The 15,571-nt window shown below is 37.5% G+C and overlaps 1 protein-coding gene across 2 annotated transcripts in view; it reads right to left on the reverse strand.

Moving 5' to 3' along the window:
• Nucleotides 1-1,080: 1,080 nt before the first annotated feature.
• SMC5 (structural maintenance of chromosomes 5) overlaps nucleotides 1,081-15,571 on the reverse strand; it is a 50,007-nt gene continuing 35,516 nt past the window's right edge. Inside the window, exons 18-24 of one of the 2 annotated variants that reach the window (XM_072860174.1) lie at nucleotides 11,031-11,156; nucleotides 10,320-10,415; nucleotides 9,818-9,922; nucleotides 9,515-9,634; nucleotides 5,210-5,389; nucleotides 5,025-5,120; nucleotides 1,081-2,168 (exon numbers count right to left, since the gene is read on the reverse strand). In XM_072860174.1, the coding sequence (XP_072716275.1) occupies nucleotides 2,028-2,168; nucleotides 5,025-5,120; nucleotides 5,210-5,389; nucleotides 9,515-9,634; nucleotides 9,818-9,922; nucleotides 10,320-10,415; nucleotides 11,031-11,156 (864 nt within the window). In that variant the 3' untranslated portion in view covers nucleotides 1,081-2,027. The remainder of the gene's footprint in view (nucleotides 2,169-5,024; nucleotides 5,121-5,209; nucleotides 5,390-9,514; nucleotides 9,635-9,817; nucleotides 9,923-10,319; nucleotides 10,416-11,030; nucleotides 11,157-15,571) is intronic. The other variant, XM_072860175.1, reaches the window with a different exon arrangement.

Consider the following 15,571-nt stretch of genomic DNA (forward strand, 5'->3'; position numbering starts at 1 on the left):
GGCAGGCAGGTATCCAGATGACATAATTTTTGAGATAAGTCAGAGTTACATTTCATACCTCAGCCTGAAACATGAGAAAGGAACAGAACTCTAGGGAGAAATCCCATGAAGTTCTAAGATGACACCATTAAGAATAGAGAGTCAGTGCTGTCTAGCCGTAGAAGAATTGAGTCCTAACACATGTTCGTGTAAGTAGTTTCACTTAGACACTGAAAACAAATTGCACTATTCATATAGTGATCCTCAGAGACTAAACAGAATGTATGTTTTTCCATTCAATTAAAAAAAAATTAACCTTAAGAGTTCAGGGATACAAGAAGCCAAGTATTTTGAAGATCAAAGAACACATTTAAAACCCAGATCTTGCAATACAGTGGACAGATAGGCCTGTAGCCTCAATTAAGTCGAGGATACTCTGCTGGCCCACTCAATCCCTGGACTACAGCCTGAGTTTCCACACTCTTTCAGTTCTTCTGTCAAATATTTGTGTATGGACACTAATCCTCATGGAACTTATTCCAGGAACTCATTTCACAGTCAGACAGAGCTCCATTGATCAACAGTGGCCTGCGATATAAGAATGTGTAGCGCTCTATACCGTTAAAGGCTCACCTATTCAAAACAAGAGTTATAGTACTTAACTTTTAATACCCAAAACCTTTCAGATCCTTGCTTATGTTTTGCAATGGGTTATTTTATTTCTAACATTCTAATGTAAAAAGCCTGACATATCAATTCCATTGAGAAAGTTCATTGACAGGACGCTGTTAGGAAAAAACTCCCACTCAAAATCAAGCGGACACCAAATTTTGTATAAAATTCTATTGAAGGCTACTCCCTCCCGTGAAAACAAGGATATTGCATATTTTCAGATGGTGTCCTGGGACTCAACCATTTTTACGTACATTTTACATACCAACTGTAGTTTCCATTTCTTTACAAATAATACTCTTCACAATTCAGTATTAAGTTAATTTTTTTTTCTTAGTTAACTAAATAACCAGGAATTTCTTTTAGGTATTGAACATTCTGTTAATAACATCTACTACATGCTTAACAGCTATGGCCAAAACCCCACTAATGTATTTTAAGGCTATCTGTTGAAAAGCCATTGTGTATACAATCACTCCAATGCAGCTGAAGCCTTGTAAAAAGCCTCCTGGTTTTAACTTACATGTGAAATCAGCAGAACTATTTTCTTCATCTATCATCAAAAACTTATCAAGTTTTATTTAAAAAAAACCCCAAAAAGTTATATATTGCTTAGTTTTACTTCTGCAAGGTAACTAGCACATTGTTTCAGAAAAACCTGGCTCTTTGTCCGTCTGCTTGCTGAGAGACTTGCTAGAAAAATAAAGACCTTATCCTTCCAGGAATACAAAATGGAACATTAGCTCAAAAATAATAAATAACAATAACAAAGTATATTACTCTAACAATAGTATATTCTTTATATTAACTTCAGGTATATTTTCACAAAACAAAAACCAACATACAGCTACTTACAAACCATTCTCTTCCTACACATCATCTTCTTCATTCATTAGAAAAGTTTCCATTTCAATAGGAAAAGTTTGGAGAACATCCTTAACTATGTTAGAGGAACGCTATTTACCAAAAGCAAATTCAAATTTTTTGAAAAATAAAAACAAACAAAAAAAACCCCAGACATAGAATTAGTCCAGTAAAACCTAGAAAAATTAACTGTACTTCTGATGCTACATTACTGGTAAAATAACAAAATACAAGAAACTTCTTTTTTATTTAAAACTACTATTGAGAAAAAGTAGGTTCTTTGGAGAAAGAGGCCACTATGAAAAATTTGAAAAAAAATCATGCACTTCAAATCTGTTACACTTTTACACAAGTTTTAAGAATAAAAGTTCTTAGTCATCAATTCTTTGCAGGTTCTCATCTTTCACAATTCTTTGCAGGTTCTCATCTTTCACAATTTCTGAAGTCCTGAAAGCCAGATGTTCCAAAAAGTTCTACAAAACCATTATATACTTTATATATATAAATATGTATCACTGTTCATCCATCCTTCCAAGTCGCCGCCGCCGCCTACAGAAAGCCTTTAAGTTCCATTTGTTTGCCTCCAACATAAAAGGTCCATTGTAGACAAACAACACCGTCATCTTGTCATTGTAAGTGAGATTCTGCAGGAGCTGGTGAAAAACACAAAAACCAAAGTCAAAATAGCTAGAAGAGATGTTCCCCATTATCTAAAAAAGGTGAAGGAGGTCTAAGTAAAGCCTCAGATTTCAAAAGGTCAATATAGCAGGGTTATAGCCTTTCTGACAGATAATGTATATTTGTTCCTAAAAACCCCCCAAAGAGACTCCACTCATTCTTCAGGCAATTTCCGTGCTTCACTATTCTACTACAAGAAAAGCTTCGTATCTAATCTGTTCCTTGTTGCTGCAAATGAGGTCATTATTTTTTTGCTGTATCCACAATGGGAAGAGAATATTGTCCGTTTTTCCTTTTTTGCCAGGGCAAGGCAGGAGGTAAAGTTACTTGGGCACAATTATTACGTCTCTCTTCAGCCTTGTGCTCCTCTGAGCTAAGCAATTTCCATTAGTGGAAACTCAAAACTTTCAAAACTTCCTAAAAGCTGCACTGCTGTCTTCTGGAGTAACTCCAGCCACTGTACTACTTTTCTGAGGTGTAACAGCCAAAGCTAGACACTTACCATAGTCCAAATCTTGTCAGGCACAAGCCCAGCAGACTGATAGATGTCATGCAAGCTGTAGGGTTATCTGCAGTGCTCAGCATGACTTTTAACGATTTACTCGCAACTGATGTTCAGCTTGTTATCCACAGTAACTTCTCTCTCCCCAGTCATTTAAGCATGTATGCCTTAGACCAGAAGTTGTTGTTGATTTCCCCACTTAAATACCAAGTCCTATGCTTGTCTGTGCTGAAATGCATCCTGTTTTCAAATAAAGTCACTTAATCTATGACTGTTTTGAATTCCAATCTTGCTCTACAGCAAAGAAGCATTCACTCCCAACATGGTGATTATTTGCATGTTTAATAAATGTAATCTGTTTCAGCATAGATTTATATTAAAAATACTGATTTTCAAGCCCAAGACTCCTAAGGAACAGAGTCAGTTCATCTATTCATTCTGACAGTGAATCACAACTGTTCAGAATACAATTTTCCCAATCAACTCTACTGCATATTAGTCTATACCCCTTTCCCTCTGTAGCTTGCTTAAAAATGTATCTGGGGAAAGTGTCAACATACTGAAAAAAACCACGATAACAGTTTTTCCTGTATCCACTATATACATACATGGAACTTAGCTTAGTATGACAATTTGTTGTACTTTCTAGTATGTGATTACATACTTGCTTTCTAGTAAGTGATGACATATAGCATAGGCTCAGAAACTCCAGGTAAGCCACTGAACAGCAGAGTCTGGCTTTCTCAGCCTGCTCTGCACAGCCTTTTAATTATCCTCTGATGCAGCCCACTCAAACCATCTCACTGGCTAAAACCTTTACATGAAGTGCTGTCTCAATAATGTTCTTTGTGGCAGGCCACCACAACTTCACCATGTTAACTGTGGTGATCATCTACTTGCAGTTGGATCGAGAGAGAGAGAGAGGAAAGAAGAAATATCAGCCACCTCTTCATAACACCATCTCTTGCTGCTGAATAGTGGTGCAACACATCCATTGATCTTCTTCTTACCATAATGTTAAACGGACTTTTTTTTTAAGCCTCTGAAATTTCTTTCTTCTGCTTTCTCATGCTTACTCTGATCTTTGGGGTTAGGTCTGCACACTCAAGTTTCCCCCTTCTCTATTCTTAGTAATTTGACAATGAGCACAACTTTTAAAACAGACTCTGAACCCTAGACAGTAATTTTCTACAGTTCCTTATATGTGGGAAGCATTATAGTTAGTAGAGCTATCTCTGTCCTTTCAACATCCAAACCACTCTCTTATTTCTCAAAGGAGGAGAGAGCACAGAAAAAAAGATCCAATAAGGAGAGAAATTGCAAGAAGGCAAAAGGGGATAGATAACACACAGAACAAGAAAGAGGTAATGTGGACAGGAAACGACCAAACTGTGCGGAGGTAAGTATACTGCAAGATCAGAAGGAACAACAAGCACCACCTTCCTCCTGCTTTCAGTCAGGTAAACGCTGTAGGTGGCTTTTCTCAGGTCCTTCAACTGCTATTTACAGAAAAAAAATAGTACACACCAGCCAAATTTTCTAAAATATAGTGAAGTACGGGATGCAGGAGAACTGGTATCTGAATAAAAAGCGTATAGCCCATTACTGAATGCTTGCGTCCTTGGTATACCAAGTAACCTTTACTGGTTCAATCTGTCTTGGATCGAGTTGAACATAATATTAGCCTCTGCTAAAGGTGCAGGTGAACAGCCACCCTACTTACTAGTCCTTTCAAGCCACAGCATCACATCACCGCATCACCTAGTAAGTCAATTATGACTTTTTTTTTTTTAATTTTAACAGAAGAGCACAATTAAGCACTGGTCATTCTTGACTGAAAAGTCCTCTTCAAGCCATTGTCCATGGAGCATAGCACTGACCTTTTCTGAGCTTATAAATCTCAGATTATTACTTGAATAGTTTTCCTCCATTAATTTGGGACTCCTCTAGTTTTTCTGATGTCAGCAGCACTATCATCTGACTTGCTTGGAAGTTGGTCTCTACTACAATCCCAATTCTGTGTGAGCTAGAGGCATTACATTTGACAGCCTTGTTACATGGTACCCCTATCCACTGGTGGTTAACTTGTGGTACTTCCACAGAGGCCACAATTTCGGAATGTGTTTATGATGAGATGAGCCTTGGTATAAGTTGTAGGAATTCCTGCCAGGACTGTCCTTAAAAATGGACAAATTCTCTCACAGTTACCCTTTAATATTAATTTCTTAGGTAAAACAGAGATAAGTTATACAGTGTTTATAGGGAAATTATCACACAAAACTCAACTCTCCTACACATTAAACTTTCAATTTCATTTTCTGCCACGCACCTTTGGTGTAATAAAGAAGTACTGAGACGTGCTTTCTTTGCAGGCAGTTTTCACAACCATTTCAAAAACTCTTCTCTCATTCATTGGATCCATTCCCTAAAAGAAAAAAAAAAAAGTCTGTTCTCTCCACTATGTCATAAGCATCTGTATAGTAAGAGGTTATATACTGCACAGTTGATCCTCACCTGATTTATTTCATCTACAACCCTGAAAGGACATCTGTTGAGTTCCTGTAGAGCCATCAGGTACAACATAGTGGAAACACTTTTCTCACCTCCACTCTGATGATATGGAGTCAATTCATGAAGTTCAGTGTTACTGTGGAATTTGACTCTAATGCGAATCCCATACTTGTCGTACTCCTCCTATAAAAGCCAGTACCTGTTAAACTCAGTTTCTCTGTACTACAGGTTATTTGATAATGGCATGCAAATTAAAGGAAATCTATGTCAAATGTTCTACAGGAGTCTATGAACTACTCAGATTCAACTTACTATCAGTATATTAATTCTGTTTCATATATTTTCCTTAACTCTGATCTATTCTTGTTAGATAGAGAATTTTCAATACCACTCCCTCCCTATGGCAATGATTTGTTAATTTCTGAATCCCTGGTAAAAAAGACTTCATACATATTAAGAACATAGACAAGAAAAAAATTCTTGGCTAGAAAAAGGAGAAAGCAATGCCCCTATAAATTCCATTAATCAGAACAAAAGCATTAGGGTACATGATGCTATCAACTGGAAGAGTGGGGTAATGGGATGTGTATGTGTATAGGTTAAGATCCCATCTGAACCTCTTCAAGTGCAAGTAGTCTAATTAAATCCTTCACTTTTCCTCCACTAGCAGATTGAGATACAAAGCCCCTACAAAATTCACCATGACAGCTATTTCCCTTTCATACTCAGTCAGGAAAACCACACCCAAGGATTCCAACCCTGGCCTTTTCTTTAACAGAAAACTGACACTTGTCAGCAGTCTGAGTCATTGATGCATAGGTGTGGGGATAACAGATGTGGTTCAAAAGAAGGCCCATGCAAGGAAATACATTCATGATTGGAGGAAAAAAAAGAAATCTTTGGAGTACTTGCTAATATTTCTGAAGTTCAGGTAAGCTCAGTGCAGGAATGGGAATGCAATCCTCCGTGTAGAAAGCCCATACTGATGGCTTACTGTTTGGTCTACATAAGACACAATCTTTACATGCACCTATCAAGTTAATGAGAGCTACAGGGAAGATTCAAAAGTTTCAGGAATATTAATTCCAAGAGGTCTATCCATATTCACTGTGGAAGTGTAAATCCTGCACTTGGAGGTCATTGACTCATGTTCTCCTGATAACACAATCGTAATGCTTAGGGTAGAAGAAAGGAGTGGAGGTGATTCCTGATGGTTACTCACAGAATACTTCTAGATTTAGAAAGGACAGTTGTGGCAAAGAGACAATGAGGAGCCCATCCCACAGAACCTGGCACATGCCAGTTTGGTTCAGATTGCCACATACCACAGTCATCAAAAGGCATATGAACCTGGGTGACCTGGCAGAGCAGAGTCCCACTGGAGGGCAGCTTTTATGAAGCACAACAAGGTCTAAAAGCCACCGTGAACTAAATAAGCCATACCATCTTAAAGTCTTAAAACTGTCTTAAGGAACTTCAAGTCTGTAGGAACAATTTTCAGCTTCTTTGCTGCCTTCAGGTCTTGCTTTGGGATGAGTAATGTACATACGAGATAGCATCTAACATGGGAGAGGATCTGTCAAATCCTCTCAGATCAGCTAATCTGCTAAATCAGAAGAACAAGCCATCTTTCAGTGTTCCTGGTGTTTTACTACACCTGCAGGCAGAGAAACACTCTCAGGACTGGAAAGTGTAAGGTCTTATACCAGTATTTACTTTCATGTACTACAAAACTCTGGTGCTTCTGGTGTACCAGTATTACAGAAACATGGAACTGTGAATCCTTGAGGCTGAGGCAAATGCATACACACTTTAGGAGAGAATGAAGGTGACCTGACATAGTTATAAACTCCTGTTTGCTAAGTGCCAACTTTTTCCAATTTTGAAGACAGGTCACCTTTCTCATCCTCGATGTTCTTCCCTGTCAGCAATAGGTTGGCACTTCCAAAGACAAACTGAAGACCTGCCTTGAGAAGGAGTGCTATATGACCATGACAGACACACTGGAACAAAGCAATGCTTAATGCCACTAAAACTATTTGCAAGCTGATTTTGGTTACCATTTCATTCTCCCCCACTATGGAAGAAATTTTTTCTTTAGCATTTAATGCAGCTTATCAGAAGAATAATTAGCTTCTTGGATTTGCAGATTGTAGTTTGATAGCCATGCCTGATAATCAGGCGGCTAAGAAGGAAAATCATGGGGCATGCTTTCAAAACAAATGAATGTTGCTGCACTGACCTTTCTGGAGGTGGTATTTTGCTAAGGGGAGCTAGTAAGACGTTCTCCTAATCAGTGAAGATAACAGCACCATAGCTTAGATGAACTTTCTCCATTTTAGTAGGATTTGGTACTTGATTGTCAGGATCAATCTCAACAGACCCACAGTCTGGCTTGCTTATGACCAGGAACACTTAGCACAGTGGAGTGAAAAAATATCCTTAAGTTCACAATTTAGTTCCTGTTTCTTCTCTAACAGATACTTGCAGAGCTTTTGCTACACTCTTTGGAAAAGGATGGGGCTGTGGGACATCAAGGACACAATGACTTCATGTAAGGAGAAATAAAAACCAGGACCTAAGGTCTCTAGGCACACTGTACTTTCAGATGCATTAGAAGAGACTGAAACTAGGCTCGGAGAAGTTTCCAAGGTACAGGCTGCCAAAAACTCCAGTAAAAAAGATGCATCCTCCAGCACAGCCGCAATGGCATCAGAAAGTCAGGCCTTTGTTGCCAGACTACTGGAAATGCCAGTTCATATAACTGACAGATATTCCAGGACCTGTCAAGAATGATGCTCAAAACTCCCTGTGGGGAATTGAGGAAGGTGAGAGTTATCACTGCTAGCACTCTGAATTCTGGTTACCAAGTGCTACCAAGGAAAGTCAGAACATTCACTGAGGTTTCTGCTAGGATGTCAAGGAAGAGCCTAGTGAAGTGTTTCAGACAGTAGGTACTGTCACCAAGGACATCATCAGATCTCAAGGCTCCTGCAGGGCAGGCTAACAGAGGCTTGAGCTTCAGTGTCACAGGAATATTTCTAACAAAGATAATTCTGCCTCAAGAGTTTCTCTTTTGATATTTACAGGTCAGGGCAAAAGAGTCTCCTGCAGAGAAGAAGGGTAAGGAATCCAAGCTCTAGAACAGGTTATCCACCTCACTGTATTATAGACGTTGATACCTTGAGGAAAAAGTTTTAGTCATTGGCACAGTACCACTAGCTAACTATTTGTGACATTTTTGCAAAAGAAAAGCAAGACCTTCCAAAGAAGATATTCAGAAAGACAGTCTAGACTCCCTTTGCTTTTAAACTGCTTTACTGTTTTTCTGTGTACTGTTTTTCTGTGCACTTTCTGTGTACTGTTTTTCTGTGTACTCTTACTTTTAGATAAAAGATAGTATTTGTGTAAGATAGATCTGACTCTGTAGGTAACCATCAAAAGAACTGAAAAGTCCATGTTTTAATGTCCTACTGTTTCATAATACTAGTTTCTATGTAAACATTTTTATGCAGATCATGTAAAGAGCCTTGTCAGTCACTATTCTGCCCCCAATAATAACTACCACTTCAAATATTTTAAGAAATGCTGCTCAAGTAATTTACAACAGCAAAAAAATATTTAAGTGTCAACTTTCACTATTGTGGAGTCTATGTATTACATAATGAGAGTCTTAAAATCATCATTACAGAGATCAATTTAAAACAAAATACCCAAATTCTCTTCAGCCCACTGCACTAAATATCTCTCCCCAGGGTACTACTGATGCTTTAAACTCTTCATCAAAGGTAAACCCCGCCTATAAATGTTACTGAGGGCATAACAAGCTGGGCCAAATGACTGCTACTTCCACAACAGACAAAATGCCAGCAGACTTGAGTAGAAACTACATGTAGAACCAAATCAATACAACACTTAATAACAGTACATTTAGCCACTAAATGATAATAGAATAGCACAAATTAGCTAAAAATGTAGACTAAAATCACTTAACTTAATAAATCTGTGTTACAGCTAAAGTAAATACAATGCTTCTAACTGAGCCCTGTAAGTTGCAAGAAGCTTCCAAAAGTCAGCGAGTTGAAGTCCTATGCATCTGGACAAAGACTCATTGTCCTTTAATCAGACTGATAAGCCAGTTCTATCACCAAAAAAGTGTGTTCATCAGTAAAAGTTCTTTTTTTTTTTTAAAAAGAACATCTTTCCTACAATCCAAATGACTTGTTATTTTTTCTCTAGCAATATACAAGCAAAAGATGATGCACGAACACATAAATGTTATTCTTCCATATGAAAAATAGATCATACCTCATTTTCCACATGAAGATCAACTTCACCAACACACTGCATAGAACTAAAGAAGTTACTGAACTTCTCATTAATTTGCTCAATCAGCTTTTTCAAGGGGTTTAGCCACCTTTCTTTGACCTAGAAGTAGACATATCCATGTCAAACCATTTTTAATAACTGAATTTTCCTTTAGAGATAGTATTTAAATTCAAAAATATTGTAAGTACTCAAGACAAGTTGGAATGTTACCTTTTATTTCTGTACATACATTCTATTCTAATAAAGACATACTGATACAGAAGTCATAACTTCAGCTATTACCTGTGAAATGTTTTGCTTATAGTTATCCAATTCATTTTTCTTTTCCTCTAGATATTCTGTCAACTGCTGTATTTCTTGTGTCTGTTTATTGTATTCTTCAACAACCTGCCAGAATAAAAAAAACAAGCAGTCAACAAAATGTTTGCCAATTCTAACCTTCACTGTGAAAATATCACACTGCACCGATTCTGTTAAAATGCAACTATATAGATTATTGCACCGCACACTGAACAAGACACACTTCTAGCTTTAAAGCAACGGAACTGTAGAGCATTGCTTATTCCGGGTTACTGCAACTTTTTTTTCTCCCGAAATGCAGAGAACACACTGTTCTTTTGGAAAAACCTACTTAAAATTCTAATAGATGCAGAATCTGGCATTTACAGCACATTGTTCCTGCTGTCTAGCTTATTATACCAAGAGATCTAGCACAGAGTGGGAAGCAAGTACAATACGGGTGGAGGGGGGGGAAGGGAGGGCAGAGGGAAAGCAGTGAACATACCGAAGCATTCAGGCCTGTGAAACAGGAGGCCCTGGTTTTCTCTTCATTCAGAAAAGCATCAATTTCTTCCAACGTGGTCGGAAGAGCCTGAAAAGCCTACAAGAGAAAGGATGCATGTGTTACACAGCAATGCTAATGAAGGCCTCAAGTTTGCTAAAAAGAAATCGAATAAGCCATAAAATATTCTGTAACTTTTAATCAGGATGTCACATACTCAAAATTTAACATAGCAAGATTGCCTCACAAACTATTCTGGACAGAGAAAGAAGGCTAAAAGTGCTACTATGTAACAAATATACACAACTAATTGATGCTTAGTTGCCTCCCTTGTGCAGGTACAGATGCTCACAGACTTGGTATAAGCCAGGGGCTATGCTAGTTAAGCCACACAAATACTTCTAGAGACTGTGGGAAGACCTCCGGGTAAGTAGGCAGGCCCAGATTTCAGTTCTTTTGTGTTGTTCTATTACAGCAAGAAATTTCAGATCAAATTTTGTCCCCCATGTACTCATAACAAAGTGATAGTCAGGGGATATCCCAGCACTACTTAAAGGTGCTTTAAAAGGGTGAGTCAACACTGACAGAAGTACACATGATCCTTCACTGGTAGCTTTCTAATATAAAATATATAACATTCTTTGCTGGAGAAGTTAGAATGTTGTACATCATCCAAAATGTAAGAGATATGTGGAGATTTGTTTTTGTACATACCGTTTGAAATTCTTTTGGAAGATATTGATCTGGACTCAGTTTGCAGACCTGTCGAGCTTTTTTTAGCAATTCCTTGCAGTTCTCTGTAAGAACTCGCTTCTTATCATCCAGTTCACGGAATTGTTGCTGTTAGAAAAGATATTAGAGATATTAAAATACACTTTTTTTTTTTTACTTTATTATAAATTTCCAGAGGTGACACTAGCACACTGGCAACAAACAACATCCGAATCAGAGAATGTAGGTGAAATCAGACTGCTTAAAGATTGAAAATCTTTGTTTCAACATATAGAACTCATTCTGCCTCTCTGCTTGAAGTCAACAGATGCCAAGGAAAACTTATCAAAAGCTTGTTCTTGTAATATAGCTAAATTTTTTTTTCTCTCAACTCGACAAGTGTGCACGTAGATTCAATATATGTCTCAAAATAGACTATTTTACAGGAAATTCTCTATAAGCTAAAACACAGCTACTGTGAGCCTTATTCTTCATTAGCTCCCATTTAACTGTATTTATCTGCTTGGGAGAACATGGCGGACATGATGTACACTGAATGGTATTTTAGCTGAAATTTTACAGAGTCAACATCATAATTACACAATCAGATGTACTTCCTTTGCTGTTTCATATTCTACCTCTGTAATACAGCCAGCAAAATACAAAATGTAAACGCATAATTTTTGAACTAGTGCTGAAAAATAAGTTAAAAGCAGGTAGTTTCTGATTTTGAACAGTGGTCTCAAGGCTAAACTCTTTGGAGCTTACTACAGGTAAGTGGCCAGTCCAGCCCTATGACTTTTATAACACAATGTTACCACAACAGTAGTTGAAACATAATACACAAAATATGATACCTTCATGAAACACTAAGCTAAAGATTATCTCAAATAAGCAGTATTCTGGCAAAAACCTTGGAGAGCCTTAAATATCTCTTCCCTTCTGCCCCAGAAACCTCACTCACTTATCTCTATACATGTGGTCCCTACCGCAGGCCTGCTGCTTCCAAATGCTGAGCTGGCAGTGCTTGGGAGTAACTGCTTGCTGCTGTCTCCCAGCTCAGGTGAGCACCCAACTGCAGATAGCTGGGAGCTGCCAGCCACTTAGAAATGAAAAGGAGTACATACCAAGATGCTGCAGCTTTTAATCCAAGTTATTTTAGTATACATTTACTCAGTGATTACACATGCAACCCATCTTTTTAACAGACAGTTACAGTTACACCACGGAAATACACTGTTTTCAGTTTTTTCATAGGCACAAAATTCTAACTCAAAATCCAAATGCACAATATTTTGCTTCAGAACTTTCTTCTGACAGTTTGGAAAGTTTAGTTATGTTCCTACACTTGGGAGAGCTTTACCTTCCCAATTTTTATTCTTGTGTACTTTAGTTAAATGGGAGCCCTCCAGTGGCAAAAAAATTTCAAAGTGTTCATTTGGAGATTATACAATTAGATAAAAGTTTATTCCACATTTTTAAAATACAGGACACAGACACTGATAGCAACTTGCATTACTTTCTGGCAATTTAATTAATCTTTATTCACTAAATACAACAGAAGCAGTAGCAACAGATACAATCATGAGTGATCATCAATGGAGTTCTCACACTCACTCAAGAATTAGGTCTGCTGTTCTCTATAGCATATATCAACTCAAAAATCCTGTTTTTCCTTCTCTCCACCAAGCACTAGGAAATAGATTTTGCATTAGAGATAAGCATTTCACAATCTTCACAAACACACTGTAAATATATTTTTCAACACTGTGTTGATGTTTTCAGAAAAGTTAAAAAAAAAAAAGGCCTTTTTTAGATTCCCCCCTCTTCCCCTTCATAAAGTCTATTATAGAGAAGGAGGAAAATGTCACATGGGCGCAAGAAGGACTGGCATTACATACAGATAAAACAGCAACAAGTGGAGGATGGCCCTCCTTTTGCTTACAGCCAAGCTCTTAGGACATTCCGAATTAGCGCAAATAAAACTGTACACCACAACGCTTATGTTCCATTACATATCTGCATATGCCCTGTAATGCATTTGATAAACAATTTTTTAGGAACATTTTAGAAAGTTCTAAATTAAAACTGGACTATGTTTTGGATCTCAGAAATTTAAAAGCCAACTGGCTTAATCTGAAATGTGTTTGACCTCATGATAACGAAGGCAATGATCCACTGAAAGGCAACAAACCCATACTTTTTTATACAAGAAACATCAATTTTATACTTATGTGTTTGACCATTTCCAGAGCCAAAGTCAATTCTGAATTATCTGAAGTATGGTATCTCAGATCTCAATTGTACATAAAGCTCCCACCTGAAAACCTGCAGAGCTGCATGAAACAAGATTTCGAGTTGATTTCTAGGCACTGAAAATCTGAAATAGATGCAATATTGAATATGTCTCACCCAAGCCTAAGGCAAGTAAAATTCTTCACAGTGTGAAAAGGAAAATACATGTTTGGGCAGAGGAAAACCTCAGCATTCAACAGGAAGACTGGGAAACAATAGACATTTGATGTGGTTATGAAGCACGTACTAGAATAAATGCACTGACAGTTCAACAACAAGGTTAAGCCTCAGTTTTCATTCAGCTTTGCCAGTTTGTCATGGCCACACACTAAATAAAAGTTAGATAAATATAAATAAAAATACACAAGTTTTGATTCCTTCTGCCTCCTATATATTCAAAAGTGCATGGTAACGTTAAGGTTCCTGTTGATTTCCTGAAAGTGCCTCAGTAAAATCATCTAGATAAAAAAGCAACTCTAAGTAGAAAGAATTACTGTTTTAAACAGAGACGCTACCATAAGAAATCATAGCCTAGACAGAGCTTTACATTTGTTTCAGCCAACAGCATAAGAACCAACTTGAAAAGAGCTTTATCCAGGTACTTAAGGAAAGTTCTGTACTAGTGCAGGGCTGCGATTACAGCTTCCTGAAAGGCATCTACCAAACAGCAGAAACCAATTATATTCTGTATGCACAAGCAATTTGTATTCTCTTGTGCTCATCAGAACTGCAACTGATTTTGTGCAAAATAAGAGGCTGGTTAAAGAAAATATAGTTACCAGTAGCCAATGTTTTCTCATGAATTTGTTTCAATGCATGCTTGGTGACAGCATTTAATTATTTGAAGTTTTGAAATTTATACATAGAAAAACAGAATCTGCATTTTCTTAAAACTTGGCTTAAGGAGCAAATGCTGCCATGTACATACAGAGTATTAATACCAATTATTTAAACAAATTTACACCAAATGAACCTGAAAATTAACAAGCTATCAAAGCAAGACAATTAGCAACACTCTTTCAAACAACCGTCATAAACATGCAGGCAACTGTGCCAATTATCTAATGAGCAGATGGGGCTAACAATCCTCCCAATGTTCAGTATGGGTGACAAACACAAATTTGCTTCTTAGGCTCATTAAATTAAATACAAGGAGCTGTTAAAATAACACTAAGGTTCCCACTTGAACTACAATGACAAATACAAACCCCAGAAATCTGTTGCTGCTAACTTGACTTGATCGAAAACATGTACTTCTTTGGCCTTTCCACCTAAGTGGTTAAAAAAACCCACCATAAAGCAACAAACATGCTGCTCTCTCCACAGTATCCCAGTGCCAAGACCTCACAAAAGGAACATATGTGATCTTCGCTTCGATGTACTACGTGAGGTTTGTATTTGCTTCACATCTTAATCAGATATTTACTCTGGTATTATAAAGACTCAAGATTGCTTGGGAGATAAACACCAGGAGTGAGCGCTAAGTATTAACAAAGTTTCACGGCTTCTTTGGCTGATACCCACCATTCCAATTTAAATGAATGCATCATGATCAGCACATGACCTACAAAAATGTCTGATGATTAAATAGAGAATTAATGATCCCATAATTGTAACGTTTAGGCTCCAATTTAGTCCACTATGCAGCTTTTGTACAACATACTTATTTCTATTTCTGTTTGGCTTCCTCCTTTTTGCAGGTTTGTTTATTTATTAAAAACACGCAACAACTGCTTCCAAGACTTCCTCAAAGTGTTGTGATGGCATCCTCGCAGGCAGCTTTGGAGCAAGACTACCTTAACACAGTACTGCTGTAGAAAAAAAAATTATCACAGCCAAAGCCACCAAGAAGTTGGAGGGAAGGGCCAATTTAAACGTACTATTTCAAATAACATTTAATTTGAGATGAAGCTAATAAATACTGAGTTTTCCCCATGAAAGTGTATCTCTCAAGGCAGAAAATAAGAAACAAACCACAGAGTGTACAACATACATCATTCACAAGGCAATACAGGTAAAAGAACTTCTAAAAAAGGGGCTAAAGACTTAATTCAAAGACTCAACATGCAGTATGTAGGGAAGAGTGGCTTTGGACTTCTGGGTACGTGAAAACTTAGGATGCACTTGAATATTCAGAAGAGTTTTCCTCCAGAGCAGTTAAACTTCTCGAAATTCTAATCACTAGGATTACTGGTTTTAGGGTTTTTTTCTGGGTTTTTTTTTCATGTTCCTAGAACCAACCATCCAAA

This window comes from Ciconia boyciana, chromosome 4, assembly GCF_034638445.1.
Source record: "Ciconia boyciana chromosome 4, ASM3463844v1, whole genome shotgun sequence".
In the NCBI taxonomy this organism is placed as follows: domain Eukaryota; kingdom Metazoa; phylum Chordata; class Aves; order Ciconiiformes; family Ciconiidae; genus Ciconia; species Ciconia boyciana.